The 17,448-nt window shown below is 48.0% G+C and overlaps 1 protein-coding gene across 4 annotated transcripts in view; it reads left to right on the top strand.

The window, feature by feature from the left end:
- The window catches only part of LOC119974578 (perilipin-2-like), a 75,860-nt gene that overhangs the window by 28,955 nt on the left and 29,457 nt on the right, over positions 1-17,448 (top strand). For all 4 annotated transcript variants that reach the window (XM_038813601.1, XM_038813603.1, XM_038813602.1 and 1 more), the window contains exon 6: positions 16,778-16,971. In XM_038813601.1, coding sequence (XP_038669529.1) covers positions 16,778-16,971 — 194 coding nt within the window. The remainder of the gene's footprint in view (positions 1-16,777; positions 16,972-17,448) is intronic.

Raw genomic sequence — 17,448 nt, 5'->3', positions numbered from 1 at the left:
CTCGATGGGCCGAATTGCCTCCTTCTATGTGCCCTTTGCATTCCGTGAGGCAGGAATAGAATTGAGGCAAAGATTGGTGGCTCAGCAGAATGTTAAAATGCTACCTTTAGAGCTTGATAATAATAATCTTTATTATTGTCACAAGTAGGCTTACATTAACACTGCAATGAAGTTACTGTGAAAGGTCCTTGTTGCCACATTCCGGGGCCTGTTCGGGTACACACAGGGAGAATTCAGAATGTCCAAATGACCTAACAGCACGTCTTTCGGGACTTGAGAGGAAACTGGAGCACCCGGAGGAAACCCATGCAGACACTGGATGAACATACAGACGCCGCACAGACAGTGACCCAAGCCCGCAATCGAACCTGGTACCCTGCTGCTGTGAATCCATAGTGCTATCCACTGTGCTGCCCGATGTGGTTGAGACTGTTGGATGTTGTACACTCGAGTTGCAGAGCGTCCAGAAGCAATTCAGGCCCTCGAACCCGTTTGATCAGTCAGTTAGATTCCTAACATTACCCCTGAACAGACAAGCTCTCGCTTTTAGATTACTCCCCCACGAGAGGATGCAGTTTCTCTTTAAGATGATTGAACGATTTGATCAGGTAAATAAACGCCCCAATTAGATGATCTTGTAACCTCCAGACTCAAGGCATTACAAGCCAGGTTCTTGACACCTGCCCTCATAATTTGACCCCTTTTCAACAAATAATCACATTTTGATCTTTCAGTATAATAATGAGGAAGTCCATTTTGGTCGGTGGCCCTCAGATCACATCATAGTAACGGGAGGACAGGAATTGGTCCAATGTACTAGCCAACAGTTCTCCCACAACCAACATCACTAAAGCTATTGCTAATTTGGATGGTTTTGGGATGTTGCTTTGTACCAGTTGGTTGTGATTTGCTTCAAAAGTAATTTTCAACGCTGAAAGATGCCCTTGTACGAACAGGATACGGCGCTCGACTCATCGATCAACAGTTGCAACGCGCCACAGCAAAAAACCGCACCGACCTCCTCAGAAGACAAACACGGGACACAACCGACAGTACCCACCGTCGTCCAGTACTTTCCCGGAGCGGGGAAACTACGACATCTTCTTCGCAGCCGTCACCACATCATCGATGAAGATGAACATCTTCCCAAGGTCATCCCCACAACCCCACTACTTGCCTTCTAACAACCGCGCAACCTCAAACAAACCATTGTTTGCAGCAAACTACCCAGCCTTCAGAACAGAGACCACGACACCACACAACCCTGCCATGGCAATCTCTGCAAGACGTGCCAGATCATCGACATGGATACCATCGTTACACATGAGAACACCACCCACCAGGTACACGGTACATGCTTGTGCGACTCGACCAATGTTGTCTACCTTATACGCTGCAGGAAAGGATGTCCTGAAGCGTGGTACATTGGCGAGACCATGCAGACGCTGCAACAACGAATGAACGGACATCGCGCGACAATCACCAGGCAGGAATGTTCCCTTCCAGTCGGGTAACACTTCAGCAGTCAAGGGCATTCAGCCTCTGATCTCCGGGTAAGCGTTCTCCAAGGCGGCCTTCAGGACGCGCGACAACGCAGAATCGCCGAGCAGAAACATATAGCCAAGTTCCGCACACGTGAGTGCAGCCTCAACCAGGACCTGGGATTCATGATGCATTATATTCATCCCCTGGGCTTGCAAAATCCTAACAACTGTCCTGGCTTGAGACAATTCACACCTCTTTAACCTGGGGTTACCCCTATCTCTGCATCTATAAAGATTTAATTACCTGCAAATGCTCGCATTCTAAGCATTGTCTGGCATCTTTGAATTTGTCTATATATATGTTTCTGGAACATACCTCTTCATTCACCTGAGGAAGGAGCAGTGCTCCGAATGCTAGTGTTTGAAACAAACCTGTTGGACTTTAACTGGTGTTGTAAGACTTCTTACTGTGCCCACCCCAGTCCAACGCCGGCATCTCCACATCATAATTGCCCTTGAACTGAGTGGCATGTGAGGCCATTTCAGAAGGGCATTTAAGAGTCAATCACATCACTGTAGATTGAGTCACATATAGGCAAGACCAGGTAAGGACAGCAGATTTCTTTCCTGAAAGGCCATTTGCAAACTAGCCAGGTTTTTTACGACAATGGCTTCAAGGTCATCGTTCAACTTTTCATTTCCATATTTGTTTTTCAATTCAAATTGCCCCATTGGGATTAGGACCCAGGTCCACAGAGCATCAGGTCCCTGGATTACTAGTCCAGTGACAATACCACCAATGCCACCACCTCCCTCAACCCTGAGCCGCAACGCAGTAAATGTAGTCAGGGGCTATTTCATTAACGTTCATTCATTTATTTTCTGAAATGAAATAAAACCAGCGATAAGTTTGTCATAATATACATCCAGGTATATGATGGTGCACAGACAGGCAGTGATTGACACACAGGATGACCAGTGAACACACAGAACACAGCAGCCAATCACCAGACAGGACACGACCACTATAAAGCCAGAGGGCACCAGCTTTCCCGCTCTCTTGGGATCCAGCCTCTGAGACAGTCAGAGCGCGTGAGCAGCAACTATTACAAACATCATGTGGTAGTCAGTTAGTCTGGTCAGGTTACCCTCAGGTTTCCAGTCAAGTCAGCATAGTGTCAACCCATAGTTAAGCATGTATTATAGTTCGTTGATCAATAACATTGTGTTGTATTTCTTCAAGTTTTGGAGGCCTGTCTCTCTCTCCACTGCATTAAATGCAATCCAAGTAGACCCAGCTGACCCAACACATCAGAGTTCTGATGCAATGCAGAATGATCTATCTTTCACTATTGTTAAACTTCTCGTGGATTGAGGAGGTATAAACAATTTGTCCATGTGAAACCCACATTTATAAGGCATTTCTCGTGAATGTGATGGAAGAAAATGTACCTTCTAAAAGTCACCATAACACTCTGTACAGTTCCATGTGTCATGTCACAATTCTCTTGAAGGAGCTCCTTGAGGTCTGAGTACTGTTACTATTGCAATATAAATATGAAACACCCTGTTAGTGAACCATTAAAATTTACAAGCTGCATTGGAACCAGCAGAATTATACAGTCTGTTCCATACAATCTGGAAGTGCTATCCATCCTGCACTGCTGACAATGAAAGCAGCAGTAAATACTGTTATTGCTCTCAGCTAAACCAAAATACAGATCACAAAATTGCAGCGGTACTACTTGTGGTTTGTTTGCAAACCAGTGAAGTGCAGATCAGTTTAAAATAATCCTTCATATTTGAGACTTAAAAGACAGGATTTAATGCTACCTCGTGTGCACCTTTGCAAATGATGTCCTGCTTAACAAGATCCTGTGACGGTAGTTGATTCAAAAGAAAAATGTTGACTGTGTTGTCCTTATCGTTGAGTGAGAATGCTGGCTAATGTGTCAAGTGTGAGTACATTCCCAGATCAAAGCTACAGTTGGGCAGTTTGGGAAATTATTGGCGATTGAATAAAGCAGAGCTTTCATTTCACCCCACCCAGCTGAGGTTTGAAGGGTATTGAGGAGGGAAAATGAGGGAGGGAGGGAGGGCTGTGCTGTCAGGGGCTCTTTCAGATGGGATACTAAACCAAGGCTCCACCTGCCTACTCGGGTGGTTGTAAAAGGTGCCATGGCACTATATTGAAGAAGAGGAGGGGAGTTATTCCTAGTGCATGGCCAATATTGATCCTCGATCAATATTGCAAAAAGAACAAATTATCTGATAATTATCACATTGCTTTTTATAGGAGTTTGCATGGGCACACTTAGATTTCTGTGTTTCCTCCAATTAATAGTGCAATTAATAGTGATGACTATAAGACATAGGAGCAGAATTAGGCCATTCGGCCCATCGAGTCTGCTTCACCATTCAATCATGGTTGAAATGTTTCTTATCCCCATTCTCCTGCCTTATCCACATAACCCCTGATCCTTTATTAATCAAGAACCTATTTATCTCTGTCTTAAACATACTCGGTGATTTGGCCTCCACAGCCTTCTGCGGCAAAGCGTTCCACAGATTCACCACCTTCTGGCTGAAGAAATTCCTTCTCATCTCAGTTTTAAAGGATTGCCCCTTGAGTCTGCTGTGCCCTTGGGTTCTAGGTTTTACTATCGTAGAAACATCCTCTCCATGTCCACTCTATCCAAGCTTCTCAGTATCCTGTAAGTTTCAATAAAATCCCCCCTCGCCCTTCTAAAGTCCAACGCGTGGAGACCCAGAGTCCTCAACTGATGACCAGCTCTTCATTCCAGGGATCATTCTTGCCAATGTCTTGTCAATGACCCTGTTACGGTGAAGAGATGATGTGGAGATGCCGGCGTTGGACTGGGGTGGGCACAGTAAGAAGTCTTACAACACCAGGTTAAAGTCCAACAGGTTTGTTTCGAATCACTAGCTTTCGGAGCACTGCTACTTCATTATGACCTGAGGAAGGAGCTGCTCTCCGAAAGCTAGTGATTCGAAATAAACCTGTTGGACTTTAACCTGGTGTTGTGAGACTTCTTAAGGTGAAGGGAAGCAGATCTATGGGCAGTAATTGCCTTTGAGCACATGTTTTGCTGATCATTTGTTTTTCGTTTTGCTCCTGGAAAATCTAAATAGGGGGTAGCTGGGAGGAAAGCTATGGGACTAAACAAATTCAACGCAATAAAGAAAAGCTCCATCTTGGTTTCAGCTTGGATCCTGTTAATAACAACACTTTGGTTGTACGACACTTTGAGACATCCATTTGTTGGAAAATGCGCTCTATTAGTGTGATTCATTCAGTTTTTTTTTCTTTTTGTTCTCCTTAGTTTTGAGGTCCTGGGAAAGATTGTGTTGAAGTAGGAACCTGCCCGATTAAGTCTAGGTTGAAGTGCAGGAAGGAAGAAGAGTGTTGAATTCTGTATTTGCCATTGGGATGGAACAGTAAGGCTGCTTACGAAATATGGTACTGATCAGAATAAAACCATCGGGCTTCAGTTTTCTTTCAAGAATGAATGTGCATTCACGCTGTGTGCTGCACGATGAACTCCAGTTGCAGGGTATTTCACATTCCTTGGGCCATTCCAGTGCCCATCACAGTCAATGAATTACTTTTTAAGTTGTTATACAGCACAGGGACGATAGGGGCTCACAAAGCATCACATCCTTCCTGCATTCAGAACTGGGTGTTTTTGGAGAATTTACAGTGCCGAAGGAGGCCATTCAGCCCATCGAGTCCGTGAGAAATAATTGATCCACATTTCGCCTGTACTACCGCAATGGGTGCTCTTGCAGCATAGAAAATGCGAGCAGGAGTAAGCCATTCATCTCTTAGAGTGTGATCACAGCTGATCCTCTACCTCATCGCCATACTCCCGCACTCTCACCATACCACTTGATGCCTTCAGTGTCTAGAAATCTATGCATTTCTTAAATGTATTCAGTGACTTGGTTGGCCGCCACAGGTGGAGAAGTCTCTCCATGTCTCAGTTCTGAATGGACTACCCTATATCCTGAGACTGTGACACCTTGTTCTGGACCCCCCCCCACCCCCGCGCCAGCCAGAGGAAGTGTCCTCCCAGCATTCAGTCTGTCCTGTCAGAATTTAATGCGTTTCAATTAGATCCCCTCTCATTCGATTGGATTTGTTTATTGTCGCGTTTACCGAGGTACAGTGAAAAGTATTTTTCTGCGAGCAGCTCAATATTCTCCTAAATTCCAGTGAATACAGGGCCAGTCGACCTGATTTCTCCGCATGCGTCAATCCTGCCATCCCAGGCATCAGTTGAGTAAACCTTTGCTGCACTCCCTCTATCGCAAGTAAATCATTTCTTAGGTAGCCAGACGAAAACTGTACAATACTCCAGGTGTGGCCTCATCAAGATCCTGTACAGCTGCAGTCAGACATAAGACCATAAGGCATAGGACAAGAATCAAGCCATTCGGCCCTTTGAATCTGCTCCGTCATTCAATCATGGCTGACATCATATATCATATAATTTACAGTCCAGAAGTCCAGAAGCGAGTCTGCACTGGCTCTTGGAAAGAGCACCCTACCCAAGGTCAACACCTCCACCCCATCCCATCCCCATAACCCAGCATCCCCACCCAACACTAAGGGCAATTCTGAACACTAAGGGCAATTTATCATGGCCAATCCACCTACTCTGCACATCTTTGGACTGTGGGAGGAAACCGGAGCACCCGGAGGAAACCCACGCACACACGGGGAGAACGTGCAGATTCCGCACAGACAGTGACCCAAGCCGGGATTCGAACCTGGGACCCTGGATCTGTGAAGCGATTGTGCTATCCACAATGCTACCGTGCTGCCCTTTCATCCCCATAACCCCTGATCCCCTCATTAACCAAGAACCTATCTAACATCTGTCTTTAAGACATACAGTGACTTTGCCTCCACAGCCTTCTGCAAAGAGTTCCACAGATTCACCATCTTGCTCCTGTGCTCCAGTCCTCTTTCAATAAAGGCCAAAATGCCATTTTAAAAATTTGTGCCATGGGACGTGTGTGTCACAGGCTGTGCCAGCGTTTATTGCCCATCCCTAATTGCCCTTGAGGGGGCATTTAAGAGTCAAAAACATTGCTGTGGGTCTGGAGTGTAGGCCAGACCTGGTAAGGAGGGCAGATTTCCCTCCCTAAAGGACATTAATAATAATCTTTATTACTTTCACAAGTAGGCTTACATTAACATTGCGATGAAGTTGCTGTGAAAATCCCCTAGCTGCCACATTCCGGCGCCTGTTCAGGCACACTGAGGGAGAATTCAGAATGCTCAATTCACCTAACAAGCATGTCTTAATGAACCAGATGAGATTTTACAACAATCGACAATGGTTTCATGGTCATGGTCATGGTCATGACTTTTAATTCCAGCTATTTTATTGAGTTTAAATTCCATTAACTGCCGTGGTGGGATTTGAACCTGGGTCCCCAGATCATCACCCTGGGTCTCTGGATTACTAGTCCAGCGACTATACCACCGGCTCCCCTACCCTGTGTATAGCCATCAACCAATGTCACGATAATAGCAATTAGATAAGTTCTGTGAATGGAAATACAGATAATCTTAAGAACAGATGCTTTATTGTTAGCACATATTTGGTATTATATGTTACATGATTCCAATGGGTTTTGGATTTAAAATGTTCCACGCGAACAATTGAACCCATCAGATTTGATGGATTCCGCTTTCACAGTTTGTGTAAAGAATTCCACCCCCTGTGTAAAGTAGATTTTGTAAAATGTTGACCAGATCTTTAGATGTCTGGGTCTGCCGACCCACATAAAAAGGGGCTGGTTTAGCATAGTGGGCTAAATAACTGGCTTGTAATGCAGAACAATGCCAGCAGCGCGGGTTCAATTCCCGTACCAGCCTCCCTGAACAGGCGCCGGAATGTGGCGACGAGGAGCTTTTCACAGTAACTTCATTGAAACCTACTTGTGACAATACGCGATTATTGTTATCTCATGAGACGACGTCGGGAGTGTTTCCTGATGTCATTGCACACGTGCCCAATTTGGAGGTCAGTGGACCATGAAGGCCATTAAAAATCTAATCGACAGCGCTATTTTTAGCCTGTGCTATTTTTAGCTCGTCGAATGGGGAAAACCAGTGGGTGCCCATTACGGTTTTTACATTTTCTCAAGCAAGGGTGGGATTACAGGCCCCTGGAATAGTAGCATTTTCTCTGTGATAGAGTTCGTGGCTGTGTGACAAAAAAAAAATCGCTTATTGTCACAAGTAGGCTTCAAATGAAGTTACGGCGCCTGTTCGGGGAGGCTGTTATGGGAATCGAACCGTGCTGCTGGCCTGCTTTCAAAGCCAGCGATTTAGCCCTGTGCTAAACAGCCCCTGAGAACTGAGACTAGAGAACTTAGCTTGAATTTCTGAGTTATTGTTCAGCATTTGATGTGTGACATTCAACAGATGGGGAGGTGGTAGCACAGTTATATTTTACCGGACTAGAAACCAGAGATCCAGAGTGTTCTGGGGACCCAGGTTCAAATCCCGTCACTGCAGATGGTGAAATTTGAATTCAATAAAAGAAAAGCTGGAACTAAAAGTCTTAGGATGACCATGAAACCATTGTCGATTGTCATAAAAACCCCGGTTCACTTATGCCCTTTAGCGAAAGGAAATCTGCCATCCTTACCTGGTCTGGCCAATATGTGACTCCACACCCACAGCAAGTGGTTGACTCTGAACAAGGCTAATTAGGGATGGGCAATAAATGCTGGCCCCAGACTGCGATGCCCACATCCCATGATTGAATTTTTTAAAAATGTTTTTTTTAATTTCAGGACTTCCCTGGAAGGTTTTCCTGAGGTTTGGGGAACAGTGTTCCATTATTTGCAAGCCACTGGTCCTCTGCTTCTGATCCAATGGGGATAGTGCACTCTGCAGGTGGGGCCTCCTCTGAAGAGGAAGTGAGGAGGCAGAGGGAGAGGAGACTTAAGGGAGAGGAATCCTGGTGAGAGCAGGCAGCGTCCCAGACAGAGCAGGTAGCATCCCAGACAGAGCAGGCAGCGTCCCAGACAGAGCAGGCAGCCTCCCAGACAGAGCAAGAAGTGTCCCAGACAGAGCAGGCAGCGTCCCAGACAGAGCAGGCAGCGTCTCAGACAGAGCAGGCAGCATCCCAGACAGAGCAGGCTGTGTCCCAGACAGAGCAGGCAGCGTCCCAGACAGAGCAGGCAGCGTCCCAGACAGAGCAGGCAGCGTCTCAGAAGAGCAGGCAGCATCCCAGACAGAGCAGGCAGCGTCTCAGACAGAGCAGGCAGCCTCCCAGACAGAGCAGGCAGTGTCCGAGACAGAGGAGGCAGCCTCCCAGACAGAGCAGGCAGCGTCCCAGACAGAGCAGGCAGCATCCCAGACAGAGCAGGCAGCCTTCCAGACAGAGCAGGCAGCGTCCCAGACAGAGCAGGCAGCGTCCCAGACAGAGCAGGCATCGTCCCAGACAGAGCAGGCAGCGTCCCAGACAGAGCAGGCATCGTCCCAGACAGAGCAGGTTGCATCCCAGACAGAGCAGGCAGCGTCCCAGACAGAGCAGGCAGCGTCCCAGACAGAGCAGGCAGCGTCCCAGACAGAGCAGGCAGCGTCCCAGACAGAGCAGGCAGCCTCCCAGACAGAGCAGGCAGTGTCCGAGACAGAGGAGGCAGCCTCCCAGACAGAGCAGGCAGCGTCCCAGACAGAGCAGGCAGCGTCCCAGACAGAGCAGGCAGCATCCCAGACAGAGCAGGCAGCCTCCCAGACAGAGCAGGCAGTGTCCCAGACAGAGCAGGCAGCGTCCCAGACAGAGCAGGCTGCGTCCCAGACAGAGCAGGCAGCATCCCAGACAGAGCAGGCAGCGTCCCAGACAGAGCAGGCAGCGTCCCAGACAGAGCAGGCAGTGTCCCAGACAGAGCAGGCAGCGTCCCAGACAGAGCAGGCTGCGTCCCAGACAGAGCAGGCAGCGTCCCAGACAGAGCAGGCAGCGTCCCAGACAGAGCAGGCAGCGTCCCAGACAGAGCAGGCAGCGTCCCAGACAGAGCAGACAGCGTCCCAGACAGAGCAGGCAGCGTCCCAGACAGAGCAGGCAGCGTCCCAGACAGAGCAGGCAGCCTCCCAGACAGAGCAGGCAGTGTCCGAGACAGAGGAGGCAGCCTCCCAGACAGAGCAGGCAGCGTCCCAGACAGAGCAGGCAGCATCCCAGACAGAGCAGGCAGCCTCCCAGACAGAGCAGGCAGTGTCCCAGACAGAGCAGGCAGCGTCCCAGACAGAGCAGGCTGCGTCCCAGACAGAGCAGGCAGCATCCCAGACAGAGCAGGCAGCGTCCCAGACAGAGCAGGCAGCGTCCCAGACAGAGCAGGCAGCGTCCCAGACAGAGCAGGCAGCGTCCCAGACAGAGCAGGCAGCGTCCCAGACAGAGCAGGCAACGTCCCAGACAGAGCAGGCAGTGTCCCAGACAGAGCAGGCAGCGTCCCAGACAGAGCAGGCAGCGTCCCAGACAGTGCAGGCAGCCACCCAGACAGCAGGCAGCATCCCAGACAGAGAGCAGACAGCCTCCCAGACAGAGCAGACAGCCTCCCAGACAGAGCAGGCAGCCTCTGAGACAGAGCAGACAGCCTTCCAGACAGAGCAGGCAGCGTCCCAGACAGAGCAGACAGCGTCCCAGACAGAGCAGGTAGCGTCTGAGACAGAGCAGACAGCCTCCCAGACAGAGCAGGCAGCCTCCCAGACAGAACGGGCAGCGTCCCAGACAGAGCAGGCAGCCTCCCAGACAGAACGGGCAGCGTCCCAGACAGCAGGCAGCCTCCCACACAGAACAGGCAGCGTCCCAGACAGAGCAGGCAGCGTCTCAGACAGAGCAGATAGCCTCCCAGACAGAGCAGGCAGCCTCCCAGACAGAACAGGCAGCCTCCCAGACAGCAGGCAGCCTCCCACACAGAACAGGAGGCGTCCCAGACAGAGCAGGCAGCGTCCCAGACAGAGCAGATAGCATCCCAGATCGAGCAGGCAGCGTCCGAGACAGAGCAGACAGCCTCCCAGACAGAGCAGGCAGCCTCCCAGACAGCAGGCAGCATCCCAGACTGAGAGCAGACAGCCTCCCAGACAGAGCAGGCAGCGTCCGAGACAGAGCAGATAGCATCCCAGACCGAGCAGGCAGCGTCCGAGACAGAGCAGACAGCCTCCCAGACAGAGCAGGCAGCCTCCCAGACAGCAGGCAGCATCCCAGACTGAGAGCAGACAGCCTCCCAGACAGAGCAGACAGCCTCCCAGACAGAGAGCAGACAACCTCCCAGACAGAGAGCAGACCGCCTCCCAGACAGAGCAGGCAGCGCCCCAGACAGAGCAGGCAGCCTCCCAGACACAGACCAGACAGCCTCCCAGACAGAGCAGGCAGCGTCCCAGACAGAGCAGGCAGCGCCCCAGACAGAGCAGGCAGCCTCCCAGACAGAGCAAGCAGCATCCCAGACAGCCAACAACATGGGTTCGATTCACACTCTGAGTTGAGCTAGACTTGTGACCTGCCTTCCTACTTCACCCCTGACAATGGAAGGGAATGGAAAACCACAACACGGCCAGGAAAAACATCCTGGGATGAAGCATGAGTCGACCATGAGACGAGGTCCTGCCTCCAGGCAGAGCAAAGGAATCATTCTAGTTTGCTGTTAAATTTTAATAACTATAGGCAATTTTCTTTTTGCAATTGGAATGTGTTGAATCCATCTGAATTGGGGAACAATAGTTGTATTGTGTGCTTCTGGTTAATGTTGTGTTGAGCTAGTGATGCTGTACTGTGCCTTGTAGCTTTGGGTATTTCAATGCCATCCACCATCTTGCTGCTGTACAGAACCTTCTGATCTTCAACATTGTGTTAATCTGGGAGGTTAACAGAAACTTTTACACCTTGCAAGAATTAAATGCATATAGCTGTAACTGTGAACATTTGCAACTGTGCCTGTGTTAATGTACTGCCAGTCCTTTCATTCTTTTGAAGGCTCTAAATTCTTGGAACAATGCCCATTACTGTGCTTTATGTTGTAGAACCTAGGTGCTGCATGGGTACAAAATGTTTTTCAGTCGACTCGGTTTTAGAGTCCAGCCTGAATGCTAAAAATAGATCAGATTGGCTTTCATTTTATCTCCTATCTCCACTGCTTCCTAACAGCCCTGCACCACTTTTTGTTCTGGGCCTGGAGCTTCTCAAATTTCACCAGCAAGTGAAGGGCCCAACTGCATGTTGCTTTTCCTGCCTTTCACTTGCCCTCTACAAAGTATCTGGTCAAGAAAAACGCTGCATGTGCTGGAAACGTGAAATCAAAGCAGAAAATGGCTGGAAACACTCGGTGTCTAGGCCAGGCAGTGTCTGCAGAGGGAGAGCGAGAAGGAGCTAACATTTCAGGTCGATGTACGTCCATTAGCATCTGGTCACTTGCCCAGTGCAGCTCTCCATTTCAGAAACTCCAAACCAAACCTGGTTGAGCTGTACTTTATTCCTATCCAATTGGAATCTAAATGGACTACGTTATTACAAAGTATACATAGAGCATAGGATATACAGTGCAGAAGGAGGCCATTTGGCCCAACGAGTCTGCACCGACCCACTTAAGCCCTCACTTCCACCCTACCCCGTAACCCAATAACCGTTCCTAACCCTTTTCGTCATGATGTGGAGATGCCGGGTGGGGTGGGCACAGTAAGAAGTCTTACAACATCAGGTTAAAGTCCAACAGGTTTGTTTCAAACACTAGCTTTCGGAGCACTGCTCCTTCATTCACCTGAGAAGGAGCAGTGCTCCGAAAGCTAGTATGTTTGAAACAAACATGTTGGAGTTTAACCTAGTGTTGTAAGACTTCTTACTGTACCTTTTTGGGTACTAAGGGCAATTTATCGTGGCCAATCCGCCTAACCCGTGAAACAGCTAGCTTCACCTGTCGTTTGAATCTTTGATATCTTGCCCTTCCAGGTAATCTGAGCTAAACTGACCACTTTTCAGGGTCCAAAGGTGACAGCCTTAGGCCCGTTCATGAATTTTTGCGATATTCAGTGAGCAATGGTCCGATCAGGGTCGCCATTATTTGCACCTATTTCAGCATTGCGCTTACATGGTGAGCAATTGCCTTGGGCCCTATTTATGAGGTTGCCGATAAGACCAATCTTATAGCGTGTCGAACTGTGAGAATCCTAATACTGACGTATGAAAGTCGGCTTGCAGTAAGGCATGGTGGGGAACCCCGCCGCTTTTCTCAACTAGTACGTCGAGAAAAAGGTTTCACTTGGCTGCTCCATTTCAAAGGTGAATTCGAGTGCAGGACCAAGGCATGTAAGGAAATTATTGCAGATACAGATTGAAATATAGTAAATGTACAGCTCGGAATTATGGAAGGGTAGAAGGGATATGGAAACAAACCAGCAAGGATGTTTGCCAGGACTAACGGGGCTCCCATAGTAACACCACTTATCTGGACAGACATAGTGTTGTTTAAACTGAGCTCAACTGCGCAAGTTGCCGAGTTCATACTTTCAATTAATACTGATTCATGCAATAGTGGCAGGTCTGATCACCATGATATTATATTGCAGGGCTTCCTTAAGTATTCTTCTTCTTCGGCGATCACCCGCTAATGAGTATGATTGTCCATCTAGGAAACTCAGTACTACTGGTCATGGGTTCTGTGGTTCTTACATGGTTGATGAGCCCGATGCTAGAGTCGTATCTTTGACCTCACACTTGGCAGGTGTTTCTGGGAAGTGGGATTGTTCCTTTCACTCTACATCGCCGGTATTCCTTTCTCAGACTCCTTTTCTGAGCCTCTTCCTGCAGTCGGGTGTCCTTGAAGAATTGTGCCCCTTCAATCAGGAGGTTCCTCCAACCAGGTCTCTTCTCAGCAAGGGTGTCCCAGGCTTTGACATCTATGTTGCATTTCTTGAGGTAAGCCTTCAGGGTGTCTTTGAAGTGCTTCTTTTGCCCTTCTCTTGTTCAGAAGCCGTCCTTGAGCTGGACAAAGAAGCTTTGCTTTAGCAGTTGGGACTGACATCCTCAGCACATAGCTGGCCCAGCAGAGTTGGTTTTGGATGATCAAAGATCATGGCCTTGATGCTGGTGCTCTTGACACCTTCCTTAAGTGGAATGTTGGTGAAGAGGTGAACAATGCAAAGCCAAAAATATGAATTTCAATGCCAGTGTGATGCCCGATACGTTGGCCACCTGTCCCAAAGACTGACGGATTGTATCAAGTAGCATGTCCGAGCAGCGGTCTGCAACCGTCAAGAACAGGCCATTCTCGAGAAGCCTATCCTTGCAAAACTTATGACACAGCGTCCAACATTAGATGTGCGATTGGACAACATCTGCAAAATAATCCTCATTGTGTTAAGAATTAAAATAATACATTAACACACAGGGCCCTGTTTTTTGCAGTCATGATAAACATGGACATGAATCACATCTATTTCAACTGAAAAAAGTAAATGACAGCCATTTGCTGGTTAATTTCTAAGGACCAGAGTAAAGCTGTGTGGTTAAAATTTCAAACAATGCTTCTCAGTTAACTGGTAATCACCATCAACTGGTGCATTCTCCATGCCAACAGCTCTGCCAATCAGAGTCCACTTGCCATCAAACTGATCAGAACTCTCTTCTCATACATTATAAATTGCATGTCAGTTGTATACAGAAAATCTTTGGGTATTGTCAAAATCTATCTGAAGTAATAAGATAAATCTTCTTTCTGCTTTTAGAGCAAATTACTCATATCCTAAAATTCCTCAATTACTTAAGTCGGTACTGATCATCATCATAATCTCATTCAATAAAATCTGTGCTTTAATTGCGGGGTTTTTTTAATCACAGAGGAAGAACGGTCGCCATCTGCTGCAAATGCAAACATTGAACTTCTTCTGGCCATTGCTTGTCTATAATATGTTATTGACCTATGCACCTTGGTTTGGTTCTTCCAGATGGTTTAAAACCCTTTAATCCTGTCATTTATCCACCCCTCTTCTCCGTTTCCCTCTCCTCCCCCACATCGTCAAAAGCTGTGATGGAAGGAGTCGACCCTAGAAACGGCAGACCAATGGGGATGACCTAGCTTAGCTAGGATGTGAGCATTTGTTGCCTCCTATTTTCTGGATATCAACCATAGTTGATAGTGACGGGGATACGGAATGAAGGGACTGATTTAAACAAGTATATCTTTTTGACTATATCTATTTTTTTAACTGTTTGGTCAGTGGTATCAATAAATATTGTGAGCTGTGCGGCAGCACAGTGGTTAGCACTGTTGCTTCACAGCTCCTGGGTCCAAGCTTCGATTCTCGGCTCTGGGTCACTGTGCGGAGTCTGCACGTCCTCCCCGTGTCTGCGTGGGTTTCGTCCGGGTGCTCCGGTTTCCTCCCACAAGTCCCGCAAGACGTGCTGTCAGATGAATTGGACATTTAGTAGGCAGCACGGTAGCACAGTGCTTAGCACTGTTGCTTCACAGCTCCAGGGTCCCAGGTTCGATTCCGGGCTTGGATCACTATCTGAGCGGCGTCTGCATGCTCTTTTTGTGGGTTTCCTCCCGGTGCTCCGGTTTCCTCCCACAGTCCAAAGATGTGCAGGTTAGGTGGATTGGCCGTGCTAAATTGTCTTTAGTGTCCAAAAAGGTTAGGTGGGGTTACTAGGTTGCGGGGATGGGGTGGAGGCTTAAGTAGGGTGTTCTTTCCAAGGGCCGCTGCAGACTCGATGGGCCGAATGGCTTCCTTCTGCACTGTAAATTTTATGATTCTATAAGTGCCATAACTAACAGCTTTCTATGAAATGGCACATAAGCGGCCCACTGAGCCTGATTGTCTCAAAACCTGTGTTGGGCTGGCTGAGCTAATGCTCTCGGGACATGGGTTCAAATCCCACCACAATAGCTGGTGGAATTCAGTTCAATTAAGAAAATCTGTCATGGAAGACTGGACATTAGAGACCATGAAACAATAATTTGAGTGTTGCAAAAATCCGTCTGGTTCATTAATGTCCTTTTAGAGAAGGAAATCTGCCACCCTGGCCGACATGTGACTCCAGACCCAGAGCAATGTGTTGACTCTCAACTGCCTTCTGAAAGTCCTGGCAAGCCACTCCGTTTAAGGGCAATTAGGGATGGGTAACAAATGCTGGCCTTGTCAGTGATACCAACATCCTGAGGAAATGAACAGAAAGGCATGATGGGTAGTTAGGCCAAGTTAGGAGTAAAATCATACTACAGTAGAATAAGGAGTTAGGTTGGCGGACTTTTAAACATCTCTAGCTTAGGCTGGAGAAAATGGGTAGCAGTCTAATTGCCTGTAACTGGGATTCAAGGCAGGAAGAGGGGGATGGGCAGCCACTGGGACCATTTATTTATTGCAGGAGATACTGGTGGAAGGGGCCCCAGGGCTGAGGAATGTATAGTGGGCCTATCAGGATCAGTAATTGTGAAGATCCAGTTACACGGCCAGGTCAAGGAATATGTGAGAAAGACCTATGAGAATCTTGCATTCGTTACCATGACCTTATTTGGTCATTATTTGTGAAACTTGATGCTACATGAATGTATATGAAATGAGATGCTTTGTCCTTTGTCCTCACTTGCTCTGCAGATCTCAGGAACTGTGTTGGTTCTGCTGTTATCAGAGTGAGTCTAGCTTGCAAGCTGTTGAAATAAACTAGAATTGATACCTACAAATCCGACTCAGAGTTTACTGAGACCAGACTGAGGGCAAAAAGAACTCAACATCGTCAATGCCATCAACGAATAACTAAAAAAACATGGAATGCATCCATGGAAGTGCACCTGTAGGTGCACTGTGCTCCTAAACATTTCGCAACAGGACTGTGCATCTGAGTGACCTCGCTGGCAAATGCTTAAGTGGAAGACAAGACCCACATCTTGTGAGCAGTTGGCTTTGAGGAAGAGAGGATTTGAACTCGTCTTGCCTCTTCCCAGATGCACCATAGATGCCTTGTTCTGGGAACCAGAATGTTGGGGAAAAGTTGCATTCTGACCGTTCTCCACTATCTATAATGAGGCAGCGTTATGCCGCGTTACACACAGTCCAAAGATGTGCAGGTTCGGTGGGGTTATGGGGATACAGTGTGAGAGTGGGACTTGGTAGGGTCCTCTTTCAGAGAGTCAGTGAAAACCCGATGGGCCAAATGGCCTCTTTCTGCACTGTAGGGATGGCATGGCTTCTATAGATGTTATTAAAGCAAAACTATTGTTCCATTGCCTTATGTTCTGAATATTCCCTCTTTTTATTCCCTTAGGAACTGTGCATGAGGATTTACCCAACGAGGAAGCAATCAACTCTTCCAAACTGCCAGACAGGAACTGCACATGGATGTATTTTCTGACCTCTAAACTGTACACCCATGCCTCCAAACATGTGGTCATGTTTATTCAGAATGCAAAAAAGCATAAGCAAGAAATAGTTACTTTGGTGCCAGATGTTTGCTTCATGGTAAGTTCACCCTGTACTGCTTATTTTCAGAAATGTTGCCTGTTGATGTTAAATATAGAAAATACTGAATTCTGTATAGTGTCAGGTACTCATGATAAAATCAACACAGGGGGCAGATTCTCCGATTTTGCGGCTATGTCCCCACGCCGGCGTGGGAACGGTAGCGTTTCATGACAGAACGAAGGGCGTAAAACTGACACTGATCTTCCGTTTGGCTGTGGGCTAGCATGTCGGCAGCATAGGGCAGCGGCTCGAGCTGCCGATACGGCCCGACGTATTGCCGGATCCGTGGCCGTGCATGTGCATGGCCGCGGCCTGCGGCGGCCGTACCGTGCAATATGGTGCCGGCCGCTCGCGGGCTCGGCCCACTAAATAGTGCCCCACCTTTGGCTAGTTGAATCAGAGAATCCTCATTTGATTGCGGTGGTGAGAGGGGACTGGGGTGGGGTCCACCTTGCAGTGGCGGCTTTGCTGATG

Source organism: Scyliorhinus canicula, chromosome 12 (assembly GCF_902713615.1).
Source record: "Scyliorhinus canicula chromosome 12, sScyCan1.1, whole genome shotgun sequence".
In the NCBI taxonomy this organism is placed as follows: Eukaryota; Metazoa; Chordata; class Chondrichthyes; order Carcharhiniformes; family Scyliorhinidae; genus Scyliorhinus; species Scyliorhinus canicula.
The sequence above is the reverse complement of the archived record's forward strand: the minus strand, read 5'-3'. Positions and strand labels throughout refer to the sequence as shown.